This window comes from Nilaparvata lugens, chromosome 5, assembly GCF_014356525.2.
Source record: "Nilaparvata lugens isolate BPH chromosome 5, ASM1435652v1, whole genome shotgun sequence".
Taxonomy (NCBI): Eukaryota; Metazoa; Arthropoda; class Insecta; order Hemiptera; family Delphacidae; genus Nilaparvata; species Nilaparvata lugens.
The window spans coordinates 34,646,574-34,664,707 of record NC_052508.1 but is presented as its reverse complement, the minus strand read 5'-3'; the positions used below and the strand labels follow the sequence as shown (position 1 = coordinate 34,664,707).

The following is an 18,134-nucleotide window of genomic DNA, read 5'->3' as shown; positions in this document are numbered from 1 at the left end:
TATTTTACTATGTCAGTTTATGAATTTCGGGGATGATATATTTTGATTTTCCACAGACTGAGTGCGTATCACTCACTTCCATTATCCACAGACGACGAAAGTTTCAGCTGTTTTTCCAAGGATGAATTATCCTTCTAATGTTCTCCAGCAAGTTTTCCCAGGGATGAAGCCTAGTGCAATCAAATTTTTATATCACAAACTTATTACTTTCCAAATTTCGTGAAAATCGTTAGAGCCGTTTTCGAGATCCGTTGGACATAAATAACCAAATAACCATATAAATAACCAATAAATACATACAGAAATTGCTCGCTTAATATAATAGGATTGGCAGCACATCTAAAGGCATTTACTTGGGATGAATTCAGAGTCAAGATTGAGAAAGAACTGTTGAATATGTGTGCTTACTCTAATGACGAATTTCGTGCTCATTATGAGATGCAGTGTAACGATCGAATGTATCCTTAACGTTTCAAATTACTGACAAATCCATAATATAACCCATTTATAGGCTGTCTGCGGATGTTACAAAATGAATTATTATCTTTCTCAGTATAATGCATGTTAATTTTAATTATTCAACAAATTGGACTTGGCGTTTCTTTGTTACTTAATTCCAATCAACTCTTTCAATACCGGTATGCAAATTGTTAGAGGTAAGAATAGCTATTATCAATGACCAACATAATAAAGGTATAATTTCCAAGCCATGACTAGCGGCGCTGTATTAATGGCTGTTAGTCCAGTCACTATATACATTGGTGCATGCAATTTATATTGTAGTTCTGATTTTTTAATATATTATTTGGGTACATAAGAGAAGTCCAGAACCAGTTTCTTCATGCAAAATTTCCTTCTGCTAGATTCAGGGTGGCCCAAAAACCTCGTATTTTCGGCTCATTTTCCAGTTTTCAGCTATTTCTGCCAAATCTCGTAATCTGAGAGAAAAATTTGCTCCCGCCTTTTTTTTCTAGAATATGGAATTCTGTATAAAATGAGATCATTCGGAACTCTCTATCTCCAATGAGTGTTGAGTTATGATTTTTCAAAAATGAGTGAAATTTGAAGAGAGAATCAATTTTTTATGTATTTTAGATTTTGATCAACAATATCTTCCGATTGTTACCATTTAGATGTATAATTCAAAATCCCTCTGGGCGTATTTTTGTGCTCTACAATCTGAGATCAGGTAGAGCGCTCTATCTCATATAGATTTCCAAGTACACCTGACAACAATGCTCCTTGTATTGTGAAAAACACCTAATTTTCAGCTTCAACCATCATCACCAACTACATAGTCTTCACATTGAAATTTCGCACAATGACATAAGTTCATGAGATTATGTTCTATGAGAATCACCCGTTAGATGCACTTCATTTCAGTATTTCCTGGTGGAGAGGCGCGCTTAAGGACTCCTCAAGGATCAAAATTTCAAACACTCATAACTTCTGACACAATGCTCAGAATTCATCGTACTACACTTCATTCTTCTCGGCTCGTCAAGGCGGTCCAAAATCATGCATCATAAGTCAAATTCGGTTGAAAAGTGGAAAATTTATTGTTGAGTGTACTTAAGCCCATATTCCAATACACAAAAAATGGCCAATATCTATATTCAAAGCTGCATGTCTTTTGAAATACTCCTGATGCAATTTCCAAATCTGGTGAGGATGTGAAAATTGTCTCCCTCTACCCACTCCAATAAATGATACTTTCAATTCCAATACCATTCGAAAGTTACAGAAGATTTCAAAAATAGCGTTTTCAGTTTTTACATTTTTTCCGTGATTTCACTGTTGATAAAGATGTTCTAAAACGAGTCTGATACATCATAGAAACTCTTGATTGATTCCAAATTGTAGATAAATAATTGATTCTCTCTTCAAATTTCACTCATTTTTGAAAAATCATAACTCAGTACTCATTGGAGATAGAGTTCCGAATGATCTCATTTTATACAGAATTTCGTATTCTAGAAAAAAGTCTAGAGCAAATTTTTCTGTCCGATCACGAGATTTGGTAGAAATAGCTGAAAACTAGAAAATGAGCCGAAAATACGAGGTTTTTGGGCCACCCTGAATCTAGCACAAGGTAATTTTGCATGAAGAAATTGGTTCTGGACTTCTCTTATGTACCCAAATAATATATTAGAGACTATAGTCGTTTATACAGCGCGGCTATAGCAGCGCGCCCTGAGTCGTCTTTTAGTAACTAAATCTTATCTACAATGTTAGGGTGAGACCATATTAAACGTTTTCAGAGTCAGCAGGGTAGGAAGCTCTCCGATTGGCTGATTGAGTTGGCGCCTGAAAAATGTCTAATATGGTCTCACCCTAACATTGTGCAATGTTGAAGGATCTAGGTGTCACCGAATTATTTCTAATTTTGGTATTGCATTGTTGAAAATGACTACAATTATCATTACTTGAAGTTGATGATTGGACTTACCAATCATCATACCATCATTACCAATCATAGAGGTTTAACCAAACCTCTAATTCAGCGATTTCCATTTACAAGTTCAGTAAACTAAAATTGTGATTGAAAAATGATTTCTCATGTAAAATAATTAATTTTTAAAATATTTCATATTGTGTAAGGTTTATGAATATCATGATTTTAAGAACTTGATTATTCATGTCCAGATTGTGTGCATTCGCCTATTGTCTATTCTCAACCAATTTTAAGAATTGTCTATGGGAAGGTCTTTTGTATGATTATTACAGTACTATTCTACGATAATGTAAATCCTGTTGTTTCTGGAAATTTGTACTTGAGTTTTTTGTCAGGATTTTGCCCGGCCATTCCACACCAAAAAGTGGAACTGAATCAAAGTCTCAATCGAAACCAACGTACAATGATAAAAATCACAACAAAGGCTCGTTGAAAAAAATACGGTAAAATCGATGTGACATAGCGCACTGCACTAAACCTCAGAGCAGAGCTTGGCATGAACCCCAATCTGTTTCATTTCAATGCTATCTAGTTATATCCCGTTCCATTTAACATGTTTTGACATTTCTCTCCTCTGACAAAACTTATCCCTAAAATTATTTAATAGCATGGCATAAAAAATGTATCACTAGTTTTTATAAATGCTGAATTCAGTTTTATTTAATTGTGCACTATTGAATATCCTTTTTGTAATATCGATGTTTTAGTTACTGTAGAAGTTTGTTCTGTATAATCTTGGATTGAATGTCAAAATGGAAGTGCAGTAGGGTATTTTAATTTTTTTTTCTGTTTTCCAATCCAACGCTTTCAATGAGATGAAAATAGTATTTTAAGAACTGTATTCTACCTCAATCAGCATGATTTTCTTACATTATTAAGTAAAAGCGTTCTCAACAAACCTTTGGTTTTTATTTTCTATCCAGGAATATATTTTTTCAATTCCCAGAACGCAATGAAAATCAATGTATGTGTAGCCCATGTTCTTTATTAGCAATATTTCATAAATGTATACTTCTATAATATTTCTATATTTCATTTATATGTGTAGAGGCTTATGAAGTTCCCTTTGACTTGACTTTTTTTGCCTGTACAAATTTTCATTCCAAATCCTTCATTTTAGTCATCACTTTGAGATATTAGCACCATGTAAGAGAAATCATCTTACGTAAAAATTCTAGAAGCTCATGATTTTAGAATTATCTGTAAGTTTTGGTAATTTAGTAGCATGAATTTCAAATTTCAATACGCTATTGACGTTCTTTGCCTTTCGTTACGAATTTTATATTTTTTCTGATGTCCTAACCTTTGATGTGTACTAAAGCTTTGTAACAGTAAAAAACTATAATTTATAGTTGATTCATTAGTCATCTATTTAACAGAAATTGTTTTAGCTAACAATAAGAATAACTTATCGCTACTTAGCCAATATTGCACTATGAAACACAATTTGAGATTGAGCACTCAATTTAACAGGAATTATGGATAATTACTAAATGCCACATAATCGTTATTATATTATTTTTCATTATTATTTTAAAAGGTTTGCGTTCTTTGATAGTCTTCATATTCTCTCTATCGTGAGATTAATGTTATAAAGACAAAATCTTATTAATATTGGTTTGCTATCCTTGTGTTTATTGAGATAAAGCAGATAGATCCATTTCTTTATTTAATCATGAACATATTTTTTCTTGGTGAATTTGATATATTTGGCATACAGATTGATAATTATTTACTAGAATCCAGTATTAATCTTATATCAGACTAGCATGTAACCCGCAAGGGTTTAAAAAAAGAGTCTAATAAAAACTTGACAAACTGAAAACTATACCTACTGAAATCTTGAATTCAAAATAGGTCTATAACCATCCTCGGAAAATAAGGAAACTATACGCAAAATTTCAAGTTAATCACTTGAGTAGTTGAGACGTTATTTTGCGCCACTCGTGAATTTCCTATCCGTATCCCGTTGTGTATAAGCCAGTTGTTTCTTTTATTATATTATACATACAGGGATGATTTGAAAAACAGTAGGCTATATCTCGCAGTGTGTATAATCAGCTAATCCCTTGACTATAACAATACAGTAACAGTACACAAGTACTCATACACACATTCTCACATATCCTTTGATCCACCGACTTGAGGGTTCCTACAATTGGCCTTCAGTAGGCATTGCCGATGTACCGTATCTCTTAATATTAATCAATATGTCCATTTCACACCAGCTTGGCGTGGATTTAAGGCTGTGCAAAGGCTAAAAATAAACTTTCTACTGGTGATATTTTTCAAAGTTTTTTGATTTGTATATCATGAAGCTATCAAAATTAAAAAGGTTTCTCAGAAAATCATTTTTTTCCGATCATTACTTTTTGAGATATAAGCGCCTGAATTTGAGATATAAAAAGTTTGAATTTTTGGGACAGAACATTTCAAGTTCGGTAAGAGATAAATCCATGAGATTTACAGGATAGATCCATGGTATTGTTGATCTAGTAAAACAAAAATTTTCTGAAGTATTGATTTTTGAGAAAGTTATTCAATTTCAAAAAATAACTCAACTAAAAGCTGTTTTTGGTCATTTTTAGTAAATTGAATAACTTTCTCAAAAATTGATATTTTTAGAAATTTTTTGTTTTATTAAATCAACAATACCATTAAGAATCTCTATCCTCTGAATCTCATGAATTTATCTCTTACCGAACTTGAAATGTTCTGTCCCAAAAATTCAAACTTTAGGCGCTCATATCTCAAAAAGTAATGAACGGAAAAAAATGTTTTCCTGAGAAACCTTTTTAATTTTGATAGCTTCATGATATACAAATTGAAAAACTTTGAAAAATATCACCAGTAGTAAGTTTATTTTTAGCCTTTGCACAGCCTTAACATTGACAGATAGAACGGCTACCACTTCCGAAAACGTATTTTTAGCTACGCTACGCTAGGTGTGAAGACAACTTTAGGGCCGGTTTCCGAGCTCGGAATTTAGTTAAGTTGTAGACTTCAAACAGCTGGAGTCAGAAAATTGGCTTTCCGAAACGGGGCGTAGTAGTAGTTTTTATTTTATGATAAACAATATTTTTTCATTTCTATAATAAATTGGAAACTTACCAGCTTATCAGATATTGACAATGGTGTAATAACCGAAACCGGTCTTTCTAATTATCAATAAATCAGTGGTTTTTTTTGACAATTTCTTAGTCTTTTTCATTCAATATGAATAATTACCACAATATCAACTTCTCAACTATACAAAAAGTAAATTGGAAGCGTTTTTCCTTGATAAAATTATTCCTAAATAATTCAAAATAGCTGAAACTTTTCAATATTTTCTCTTTATTTTATTTTGTGTTCTATTTTCTAGTTTTTCGAAATTTATGTGAACTACGACTATGCCCCGTTTCGGAAAGCCAATTTTCTGAATCCAGCTGTTTAAAGTCTAGAACTTAGCTAAATCCCGAGCTCGGAAACCGGCCCTTAGGGTTTCCTCGATGACTTTCTTCTTCCTTTTACAATTGTTACCCCCCCCCCCAGTTTGGGGACGTACACCAGTATACTACCGAGTACCAAGGTCGTTCCTATCAACCGCCTCTGCATCGTCATGTAACATTAAGAGTAAAGCTGGACTGCCAACAGTGAACGTGTCCGCTAGTATTATTACTATAAGTTCTAATGGGACTATTCATACTCGTTAGGCCGGGCTGAGTGAGAATATTCCAATTAGAACTCGAGTGAATTATATATTCACCATGCCTGACATGTTCTCTGGTACTATATTTGTGGCAATCCACTGTAAGTCTGCATTTTCAACTAAATCTTCATACTTAATCTGGCGTCCTTCAAGATTTCCCTACCCTAGCAGTGCAGTATGGCAATCAAGCTCCCAAGCCTCCAGAATAAATATAATAATAATAATAGAGAAACATACAGAAATAATAATATAAAAACGTACAGAACGAACAAATATTGATGGTTACAAAAGATTACTCATACCTGAAAATTAAGTAGAAACATGAACAAGGTTACAAAAGATAAACCAAAATACTTTGGTTTTTAACTATCCTACCTGATCGTGTAGTACTGGATTCTTTATATCATTTCCCTGTCCATGCTCAACCTCTTGAGGAGCAAGAGTTCTGCCATGTTGAATCTTTTATGAAATAAAAGAAACTAAGTCAAGTTAATTACCAAGTTATTTATAATGAGTATATATTGTATTAGAACACAAACAGTTCAGTGCCTACTTCAGCCGTTTGTCGGCGCACTCAGTAGTATCTATAGAGGACGGAAGAAAAAGTAAATTGGCAACTGTGTCGTCCTATCATTTCTACTGACTTTATAATGTGAATCTCATTTCAATCTTATGTCATTTCAACCGATTTATAAATATTTAATACAATTTTATACATTTGAAGCCTTGTCGTGGATTCTATGGTTGATATTGATTATATGCTGTTGATTTACAGATGAGATATCACATCCAATGTTTTAATAAAAAATTTCGTCTTATCCTTATGATTTTTCTAAAATAACAATCAGAACATGAAATAATTGTCATAAAGGACAACATCAGTTGTATAAGTAGTATATTGGTAGTGTGTGAGCAGCAAATCCCTTGATAATTTCAAACGTCATTTAAATGCTATTTGACTCTATTCGTTTAAAATTGTGTTCCAATGCTTAATGACAGCTTATTTGTTAATAAAGAAGATCTAATTTTCCTATGAAAGATTCTTCCAAAGTGAATTCGATAATTACATTATTTGATATTTTGTGCAGACCAAAAATCAGCAGAATTGAGTGTTCAACAATTTTTCATGTTAAGGAGGAGACCTGATAGATTGAATTACAAGAAAATAATTGTTAATAATTATGATAAACTACTTGCGATACAGATCTCACATAGGCCTACTATAAGAAGTATGGAGAGCAGACATCTGGAGAGGTACATCTGTCAGATGTATTCAATAATAAAATCTATGTATTCAATTCCTTTGAGTTTTTTGTGTTCAAAGTAATCTTACTAATTTTGCCTTGATTCCACAGTTTCAACGATCGAGACGATTTCGATTCTGGTAAGAGTCGATCCTTCAACTCCGACAATCAAAAGTTCAACAGACGCGCCAATCAGGAAGACGACTACAGCAATCAGAGAGGAGGAGGAGGGAGATTCGATAAGCAGAGGGATGATGATTTCGGAGATCGCAGTGGAGGGGGAGGAGGTGAGAATTGGCGACAGAAGAAGGATAGAGATGACTCCGGATCAGGAGCTGGTTGGAGGAACAGGGATGAAGACGACTACGGCAAAAAGTCGTCGTTCAGAGGTGATGACGATCGTGGAGGCGGCAGCTGGAGGAGAAGGGATAATGAGACGAGTGTTGGCGGCGACAAAAGAAGCGGAGGCGGTGGATTCCAGTCGAAGGGCGGAGGCGGCGGCTCTTGGCGGTCAAGAGATGGCGGTGATTCCAACGACGGCGAATCGTCATGGAGAGCTAGAGGCTCCGATTCATCTAGAAACGATAACTTCAAGTCGCAGAAGTAAGTTATGCTCATTTTTCTTTTGCATCCTCCTCACCTTCTTATTAATTTTCATTTCTTTTTCACAGTGAAGTGGTAGTTAGGACAGAAGTTGATTTTGCCTCGAATACAAGAAGTTCTATTGTTGTATCAGTATGCTATAAAGTTGATAATGATATTCTTATCCAGTATAAGGATGTTTGCGTGTATTTTATGTAGATGTTTGTGAAATATATTTAAGTAATTACTTTCATTTCCATAAGGAAAAATGAAAGTTTCAAAACTACTAGAAGGCTATTACTGTCCAAACTTCGTCACGTCATAAACTTAAACAGTTGTTCTATTCTCGAATAAATTCGAGTCTCACTCAATCACATGAACAAACACATTAATAGTCGAAAAGCATTGAATGTTATTACTTATTAACTTGATTAACGAATTTTTGTTTGCAATTAGGATTTAAATACATCAAGAATTAAAACTTGAATACGATAGTTTTTACAGTCTAAATTGAGACTTATAGCAATTCATTTCCTGTAAGAGGTGTAAGTAATTAACATTAATGCGAGTTACTTTTGTTTTAATATTTTTTCATTGATGATTTTATCAATAAATAAAAGTAGTTGGAAATTCTATTGAAGAAAAAGTTTGTATATAAATTGTAAGAAACTACTAAACCAAAGAATCGGAAAACTTCCAAAGTTTTCACTTTTTCCACTTGCATCTTGACGTTAACTTGTGTCATAAATCCAGATACAGTTTTCACATTAGAGATTAGATAACCATCCACTAGTTTTACTACTGAGTGATTTTAATCATTCTTATGGTAGAACTAACTATTCAGGTACTAGTACCTGAATAATAATAATTTATTATCAATATTACTGTATTTTTCAATTACTATATCAATTTGCGATGCTGTTAAACGTGATATATTTACTTACAATTGTGTACATCTATCTACGAGGTGGCTGAGAAAAGTAATGAGATTGGTAACACTGAGGAAGATCTGGCAACGTTGTGTCTACCGGCCGACACTAAACCAGTTTGTTTATCCCTTCCACTTCCTCAGTCCGAGTTACAACTCCGTACAGTTAACACATTAGTTTTGACAGCGCCATTAGTAAAGTTGTGTTTTCATTGTGCGTCACAGAAATGGAGAATCGGAATTTAGAGCAACGTTGTGCAATAAAGTTTTGTGCTAAACTTGGTGAATCCGCGAGTGTGACTTTTGAAAAGTTGAAACAGGTCTATGGGGAACAGTGCTTATCGAGAGCACAAGTTTTCCGCTGGCACAAATCATTTTTGGAAGGCCGAGAACACGTTGAAGATGAAACTCGCTCAGGGAGACCTTTGACTTCAAGAACGGACGAAAACATGAATCGTGTGAGGGCGCTTGTGAGATCAGACCGTCGTTTAACAATAAAGATGATCAGTGAACAGCTACATTTAAACACTTTCACCGTGCATCAAATTGTGACCTTGAAAAGTTGAGGAATAGAGTGATCCGTGTGAGACCGGAAATTGCAGACAAGTGGATGCTTCATCATGACAATGCTCCGTGTCACACGGCCATTTCCATCCGTGAATTTTTGAACTCAAAACGCATTACTGTTGTTCCTCAACCCCCCTAATCACCTGATTTAAGTCCTTGTGACTTTTTCCTCTTCCCGAAATTGAAACATGTCCTAAAAGGACATCATTTTGGAACTCTGGAGAACATTCAAAAGACTGTGACCGACCAGTTAAAAGCCATACCAATTGAAGACTTCCAGCGCTGCTACCAAGAGTGGGAACGACGACTCCGCCGATGTATAGCTGCCCAAGGGAACTACTTTGAAGGGGATAACATTGTTGTTTGAAAATAATAAAAACTTTGGTTAGTATGAAATCAGTCTCATTATTTTTCTAACACACCTCGTATCTTAATATAATGAAGGAAAGAATTGGCTTGTACACGTACGGAATAGGAAATTCACGAATTGTCACGAATCACGCCTCAACTACTCGACTGATTAACTTGGATGTAGATTCTTAATTTATCGAGGATGGTTATAGGCCTATCTATTCTAAATTCTTCAAGATTTCAGAAGGTATAGTTTTCAGTTTTTCAAGTTTTTATTAAACCCTTGGAGCACGGTTTACCTGCTAGTATTATATAAAATGAATAACTAAAACTTACTTCATGTCTTTCAGTAAAGAAAACAAATGAAAAGTTCAAGAAAAACTGTCAGTTTACCGAATAACATACTTTACCGAAATTTTTGGAAACATTTGTCAAGAAAAAAATTAGCTCTGTCTCTACAGCATAAATGTTTAATGATGGCTGCAGTTTAACTATTCAATAAAATTCTAGATATTAACTAATGAGTTTTCTCAACAAAATTTTAAGCCGTACTCAATTCTAGTGTAAGTAGTAGGTGAATTATTTCCAACTATTTTTCATTTTTTTATTAATCAATTAGTTTTTTTTTATTACTTTTTCCCCTATTGTGTTCTGAATAATAAAACAATTTTGTAATGTAGTATAAAAACCTTTTTTCAGTTTCCTCTATATTCAATTATTATTTTCCTTACAGATATGGTAACTTCAGTAGTGGCCCTCGGTATGGAGGTGATGGAGAATCCAGCTCAGGATACAAAGGAAAAAGTGCGTTGTAATTTTCTACTTAATAGAATATATATTATAATTATACTGAATCCATACATCGTGCTGTTGAATATTCTACATGAATTCATATTTACTTTTCAGTAATCTACATATTGAAATTGAAATTTAATCATGAACTGACAACATACAAACAAAAATAAATGAACTATTCAAAAACATATCAGTACAATTTGAACAATAGATTAAACTAATATATTTTAATATTACTCTCTTATTTACGCTATATAAATAAGAATAATTCAAAAACAAACTAAACATTCTCCAATGTCAGAGTTGTGTTTGAATTGAAGCTACTTCATTAGCTATTGCTGAGTTAAAGTTACCTACTCTGAAAATTGAACTTTTATGGCATTTGCAAGAGACAGAACCTCAAAAAAAACTAAAAGAATGTATTTCTATTTACAGAAAACGAATAAAAAAGGAGTGACATTAAGGGCTGGGTAATTTTAACAGATGGGAATAATAATTGAAAGTGGTAGCAAAAGCTTTCATGGTAGTCGTTTCAGAAAGTATGAATAAAATTTTATAAAGCAGAGAACCAAAAAGTATAAAACAATTCTAAGGAAATATAGTATGAGGAATTTGAATAAAGTAAAAAATGTATTCATGAAAAAAATCTAGGCAGAATAATGTTAGAACCGCAGGAAGCAATGAAATTTTACAAAACTGAAACTAGCCAATAAAAACCTGTCAATTGGGATCTGATTTGAATTCATGTAAAAAATAACTCCTCAATTTCATCAAAATTAAATAAAAAAGGTTTAAATTTCTTCAAAAAATGTGACTAACGAACCGGTGGATGTGACATATATACTGTATTTCTTCGTCAATTTCTCAGGGTAATTTGTATGCAGTGTAATAGATTGTAATAATGAGCTGAATGTTCTTTTTTATTGCGTATGATGCCCACATGAGCTTTCAGCTTTTGCGTGGGTGATTAGATGAGATATCAAACTTTCATGTGTAAGTCTTTTTCTCAAGAAGTACATAACTTTCATGTCTCATCGACATCGTCTCCTACGATTCATACAAAATGTATTTCAATTTTTCTAGAAATTCGATATTTTTGAATGGCTGGATCATTCAAAATGCTCGATTTTGTAAGAGCATGCACATTGATTATTACCTGTTGCTCTCTTATTGAAAAACCAACATGCTTTTCCTGGCTCTTGTAATTAAATTACTCAATGCTAATGAATTTGATGAATCGATCGTTGATTAAAAGGAATTGAAAATGTGTTAACATTTATTTCATTTATATATTTCTCTTACAATCCTAGGTACATTGAGCGAATATTAAAGCATACATACCGGGTGGGGAATTCTCAATTATTGAGAATTATATTATATACTCCTCTCGTATTGTGAACTTTATTTATTATTTTATTTATTTCTTTTTTTCTATTTATTATTTGTGAGAGGAATTCCTAATTTATACCTATTCTCTTATTGTAAAACTCTTATTCTTCATTCATTTGTGAGAGGAAAATCCAACTCTTCATGATCTAATAGTAGATTCAATAAAAATGAAACATAAATTTAAAAATATATTTATGAATATGAATTTATATTGTTGTATCCTAAAATATTTTCCTATCAATAAACTTCATTATTTTATAAGCCATGTTATTGGTTAAATGCCTGTTTGGGAGACTATGGGAGGACGACAACCACTCCAGTCTTTTCGGAGGGCATTGAAGGGACGGATCCAAAGGTTGAATAAATATAAACAATACAAATACACAGATGGAATACAAATACAGGACAATTGATACAGGATATATATATTGTCTGGTCTCAACAGACAGCAATAGTAGGCTACCATAGCTATCAACTCTACACCACTGTTTAATTAAATTGATATACATATCGTTAGTATTAGATAGGAATTAGTTATTTATAGCTGAGAACTCTTAGGGGCGGTTTCCGAGCTCGGGATCTATAAATTCTGGACTTACAGAGTCCAGGACTGAAATAAGCGCTCGGGTTTAAATCGACTTTCTGAGTCAAGATTTTATCTTCTAAACTCTGGGGTCTATAAAGTTCTCGACTTATATTTTAAGTCCAGGACTTTAATGTAGTAAACATGAGGGAAATTCACAATATTTTGCTGTTATATTGTTGGCATTATAGCAAAACGAGAACAGATGATTGCAGCGGGATAATTCAAATAAGCATGCTCTCCAAACTACAAACTATTTTGTGAAAATACGTTTCGATTTCTTTGTAGGCCTATTCAAAGCAAAACCTAACCTTTTTAACCTTTTGAAAGATGAATGAATAAATAGAATATTTTACTTTATGCTATTATTGATCATCGATCCTAACCAGTGATTTTGGAATAAAATTTTCATTAGGCTATTGAGTTTGAAAACGCATTTGTTTTGAAAAAAAACTGGAATGATAATTTATTATTGTTATATTGATATGTTGAATATGACATTGATTAATAATGTAAATTCCAAGCCAATCCTTGTATTATTTTTCTTGAACATTTTTAGGTTATGTCACATTCATAAAATAAGGTTAGTTTTTTACGCTTGATTCTGATCAAAATTAGTTCATCCAAATTATGAATTTAGATGGACTAATCCAAATAATTTAGGTATTCCATGACATCTATTTGGCTTTTAATCTACTCCAAAACAATAACTGAATTGTGTTCGCTCAGTCAAGTCTAGAACTTGAATTTAACCCCACCCCAGTCGAGGGTTAAAAATTACGCTGTTTTAAGTTCTGGCCTTAACAATTTTTAATAAATCCTCGACTCGGAAAGAGGCGAGAATCTAATTCAAGTCCTGGACTTATAAGCCCTTCACTCAGAAAGCGAAATTATAAACTCCAGGGGCTAACGTGATCTCTAAACTCTAAAGTTTATTTAAGTCCTAAACTACGTTAACGCTCTGACTCGGAAAGCCAATTCTATGACTCCAGAGTTTTAAAGCCAGTTGAAGTCCATAGCTTAGCTAAATCCCGAGCTCGGAAACCGGCTCTTAGTGTCCTGTGAATACTTGAAATAGTTTAATTAACGTGATTGAAAATATTGTAAACCTCAAGAGCCCATGAAAAGTATGTCTTATTTTCAATGGATTTTCATTCCATTGTGATGAAATTACTAATAGAATAGCACTCATGAATGCTATTTCTGGTTGAATTTATTATTTAAATGCAGTATGCTTTATATTATTATGGCAATATGCAGTTCTAATAAATGTGATTTATTCATGAAACTACAATAGATTATGTCAAATCAACTGTTATTCATTCATTCAACTTCCAACCGTACAAAACCAATTGTACCTATGGTTATAATATTACAGTTTTCATTTTATGTATCTGTAATACAATATTAAGTAATTATCGTTTAAATATAGTAGTATTGTTTGTTATAGTACACTATTTTGAAGTATGGTTGTTACATCATCGTGTCCTTGAATTTTTACGACCGGTGAAAGAGAAAGATCACCGGCGGAGAGGAACATGTAGATTCTAATATTGAAATTGATCAGAAGTAATAACTTTTTATTTTAGGTTCGGTTATGATACAGGGTCTGTAACAAAGATTTAAATGTCTTTTGCTGAGAATCAGAATGCACGCAGACAGGAGAATACACCCACCGGCTGGGTGTAGTAATGGTGTCAGCTAATAGTTCACGGGTGGGCATTTGCCTCTGAGTCTATGGAGTGAGCAGAACGCTTACGGTGTTAGTGCGTTTTTCCTCCGTCGAAAAAGCGGACAATCGAAAAATGGATTGAATTTGGAAGAGCATTACACGATCAAATTTTGTGTGAGATTGAATAAAAACGCCTCGAAGACATTGTTATTGATTCGAGACACCTTTAGAAGAAATCATGTAACGTGTAGCGGTTTTAATTGGCACAAATGGTTTAAAGATGACCGCTAGAAAATTGAAGATGAAGACCGTTATAGAATACCATCAACCAATCAAACTGACATAATGTGGTCTGGGTTGGCCAGCTTTTGAATCCAGACCGTCGCCCAAGTACTAGACCGATGTTGGCGATGAACTGGGACTTGATTACATGGCTGTGTTGACAGAATTGTGACTGAGAATTTGAATATGAGAATCCAGCACAATAATGCGCCCGTTCACACTTGACTGACACTTTGGCCAAGCTGGCTCCCGGGGACACCTCACTGAATGAAAGCAGTGCAGTGCAGAGCAGAGTACGTCGACGAGCACTCAGCCCACTCTAACTGCACTCAGCCCACACGCTGTATAGTTGGTCAACGGGCCTACTTTCAAGAGCGTTAATTTGTTTAGAAACTTTTGTTACTTACTCTGTAATTTTTTAAGGCTTTGCAAAGCCTAAAAATAACTTTCTACTGGTGATATTTTTATGATTTGTATACTATCAAGCTATCAAGTTAAAAAAGTTTTCCCAGGAAAACATTTTTTTCCGATAATTACTTTATGAGATATGAGCGCATAAAGTTTAAATTTTCGGGACATATAATTTCAAATTCAGTAAGAGATGAATCCATGACATTTAGAGAATAAATTCTTTATAGTATTGTTGATTGAATAATCCATGACATTTAGGGCCGGTTTCTGAGCTCGGGATCTATAAGTTCTGGACTTAAATAAGCTCTCGGGTCGAAATTGACTTTCTGAGTCACGATTTTATCTTCTAAACTCCGGAGTCTATCAAGTTCTCGACTTATTTGAGTCCAGAACTTTAATGCAGTAAACGTGAGGGAAATTCACAATACTTTGCTGTTGTATTGTTGGCATTATAGCAAAACGGAAACAGCGAGACAATTCAAATGAGCATGCTCTCCAAACTATATTGTAAAAATACGTTTCGATTTCTTTGTAGGCCTATTCAAAGCAAAACCTTTGAAAGGTGAATGAATAAACATTTCATTTTACATTATGCTATTATTGATATTTGATCCTAACCAGTGATTTTGGAATAAAAAATTAATTAGGCTATTGAGTTTGAAAACGTATTTGTTTTGAAAAAAACTGGAGTAATAATTATTGTTATTGTTATTATTATTATTATATTATTATTATTATTATTATTATTATTATTATTAATATGTTGAATATAACATTGAATAATAACATTCAGATTGGAGTACAAATTCCAAGGAAATCCTTGTATTAATTTGCTTGATCATTTTTAGGTTATGTCACAGTCATAAAATTAGTTAGTTTTTTACGCATATTTCAGATACAATTTTATTCCAAAATGAACTTGCAAACTATAAATTATGAATTTAGATGGACTAATCCAAATAATTTAGGTATTCCATGACATCTATTTGGCTTTTTATCTACTCCAAAACAATAACTGAATTGTGTTTGCTCAGTTAAGTCTAGAACTTAAATTTAAAACCTACCCCAGTCAAGGGTTTAAAATCACGCTGTTTTAAGTCCTGGACTTGACGATTTTTGATAAATCCTTGACTCGGAAAGAGGCGAGAATCTAATATAAGTCCTGGACTTATAAGACCTCCAATCAGAAAGCGAAATTATAAACTCCAGGATTTAAGTCCTCAACTATGTCAACGCTCTGATTCGGAAAGCCAATTTTCTGACTCCAGAGTCTAAAGCCAGTTAAAGTCTAGAACTTAGCTAAATCCCGAGCTCTGAAACCGGCCCTTAGAGAATAAATTCTTTATAGTATTGTTGATTGAATAAAACAAGAATTTTCTGGAAATATGAATTTTTGAGAAAGTTATTATATTTACCAAAAATTACTCAACTAATAGTTATTTTCGGTCATTTTCAGTAAATTGAATAATTTTCTCAAAAATTTATATTTTCAAGAATGATTTGTTTTATTCAGTCAACAATGCCATGAAGAATTTGTCACAAAGTGAATTTTGTGACGAATGGAGAACCGTCATTCAGTATATAATTTAGTGAATTTCCTCTACTTTAGTAGAAGATTAGGGTCGGCAGTCAGATGTATTTTGCTAAGCTTAGAGTCGAGTGTGTAAATCATCATCATTGGCGACAACCCTATGAATTATCATCAGCGGATTCATCTGAACCAGAAATTTCCAGATTTTGTTTACTGGATTGAGCGTTCTGTTATCTAACTTACAGTCAGCAGCAGTAGCGCCAGAGCGGCCGCTTCTTGTAATTTCTGGTGAGAAAGATTGTTTACCGGCCTAATCTATTATAGTAATTAGCAGTATTGCCATCATGGTTACACCCTTAGCATCAAGATTATCTGAATCATACTCTGTCACATGGCGTGATCGTCTCCTGAGACTCCTATTGGTCGGTAATCTCTTTTCCCCCGGCCTCCTAATTTTCCACAGACCCTACTCTGCGAGGAGCAGACCTGGGTGAGAAGCAGTAGTTCGGTGATTGGGTTTATGTACGGCCGCGTTCCGTTTGGCGCTCCCAATAGTGATATTCTAGAGGGATAATATTCTATTCTCTATTTTATTGAATAGAATATTGTGAGTCGAATTACCGACTATTTGAAGTTAGATTTTCCTGGGGGATTTTCTGTCCTTGTAGATTTTATTTATAGTGCAGTTGTTCGGTAGTTGAGCGTGTGAACGGGTCGCGAATCTCCTCTCCTTGCAGTGTTCCCGGTACTAGTTTATTACTAGGGGAAGTATTCTATTTTTGTGTTTTAGAATAGAAATTGCTTGGAAAAGCACATTAAAATCGTTTCCTGAATTAGGAATCTCTGACTCGATATTTTCCTTGTGGGAAATCCTGGAAAAATCCGTCCTATCCTGACAACGACATACTCTGTTGTCTTCCCGATATTATTCTACAGACTGGGTCTGTGAAAATCTTTTCTATCCTCTCATAATAGTCGACATACTGACTATTAATTTAAAAGCGTTTCGGACGATTGAGAGTGATTTCCATTCCCTTAAGGGCTGTTACAGATTAGCCCTTAATAACCGGCGCGCAGTTCAATTCAATTCAGTTTATTTCCAAAAAACATAATACACGAATCATAAGAAATACAATATACAACATATTTTGGAATCCCCCTACTAGACTATCCATCTGTGTGTAGGGGGGGAGTTCCACTTTATACATAATAAGCTTAATCTGCTCATAGAAGTAAATAATAGAGAATACACTTATATTATGGATGTATTATTAATATTCTGATTATAAAATAGATAATATATTGTGCTGATGTATATTTAAGAATGAGTATGTAGGAATAAGTATACTTAATACAAGGTGACACACGGGAGACGGACGGTTTTGAACTGCGTAGTACTGAGAGTGCGGCGGTGGGAGGTGGTTGTGGTGGGGATAGTTCTGCTCGACATAAGACGCCATTTTGTTTACTCAGTCACTATGGAGCAGTGGGACTTACAACGTCGATTGTTTGTCTATGACAGTTTCGTGAAAAGTGGTGAGTCTATTACAGCTACGCAGCGATTGTTTCGTGTGCGGTTTAATGTTGGTCGACATGGAGCTGTTCCAAGTCGTAACACAATCCTCAGATGGGTGAAAAACTTCAGATCGACTG

General features: G+C 33.8%; 1 protein-coding gene across 1 annotated transcript in view; it reads left to right on the top strand.

Moving 5' to 3' along the window:
• LOC111062421 overlaps window positions 1–18,134 on the top strand; it is a gene marked incomplete in the record, with an annotated part of 59,637 nt that overhangs the window by 21,878 nt on the left and 19,625 nt on the right. Inside the window, 3 exon segments of the mRNA XM_039429460.1 lie at window positions 2,791–2,898; window positions 7,502–7,993; window positions 10,552–10,622. Coding sequence (XP_039285394.1) covers window positions 2,791–2,898; window positions 7,502–7,993; window positions 10,552–10,622 — 671 coding nt within the window.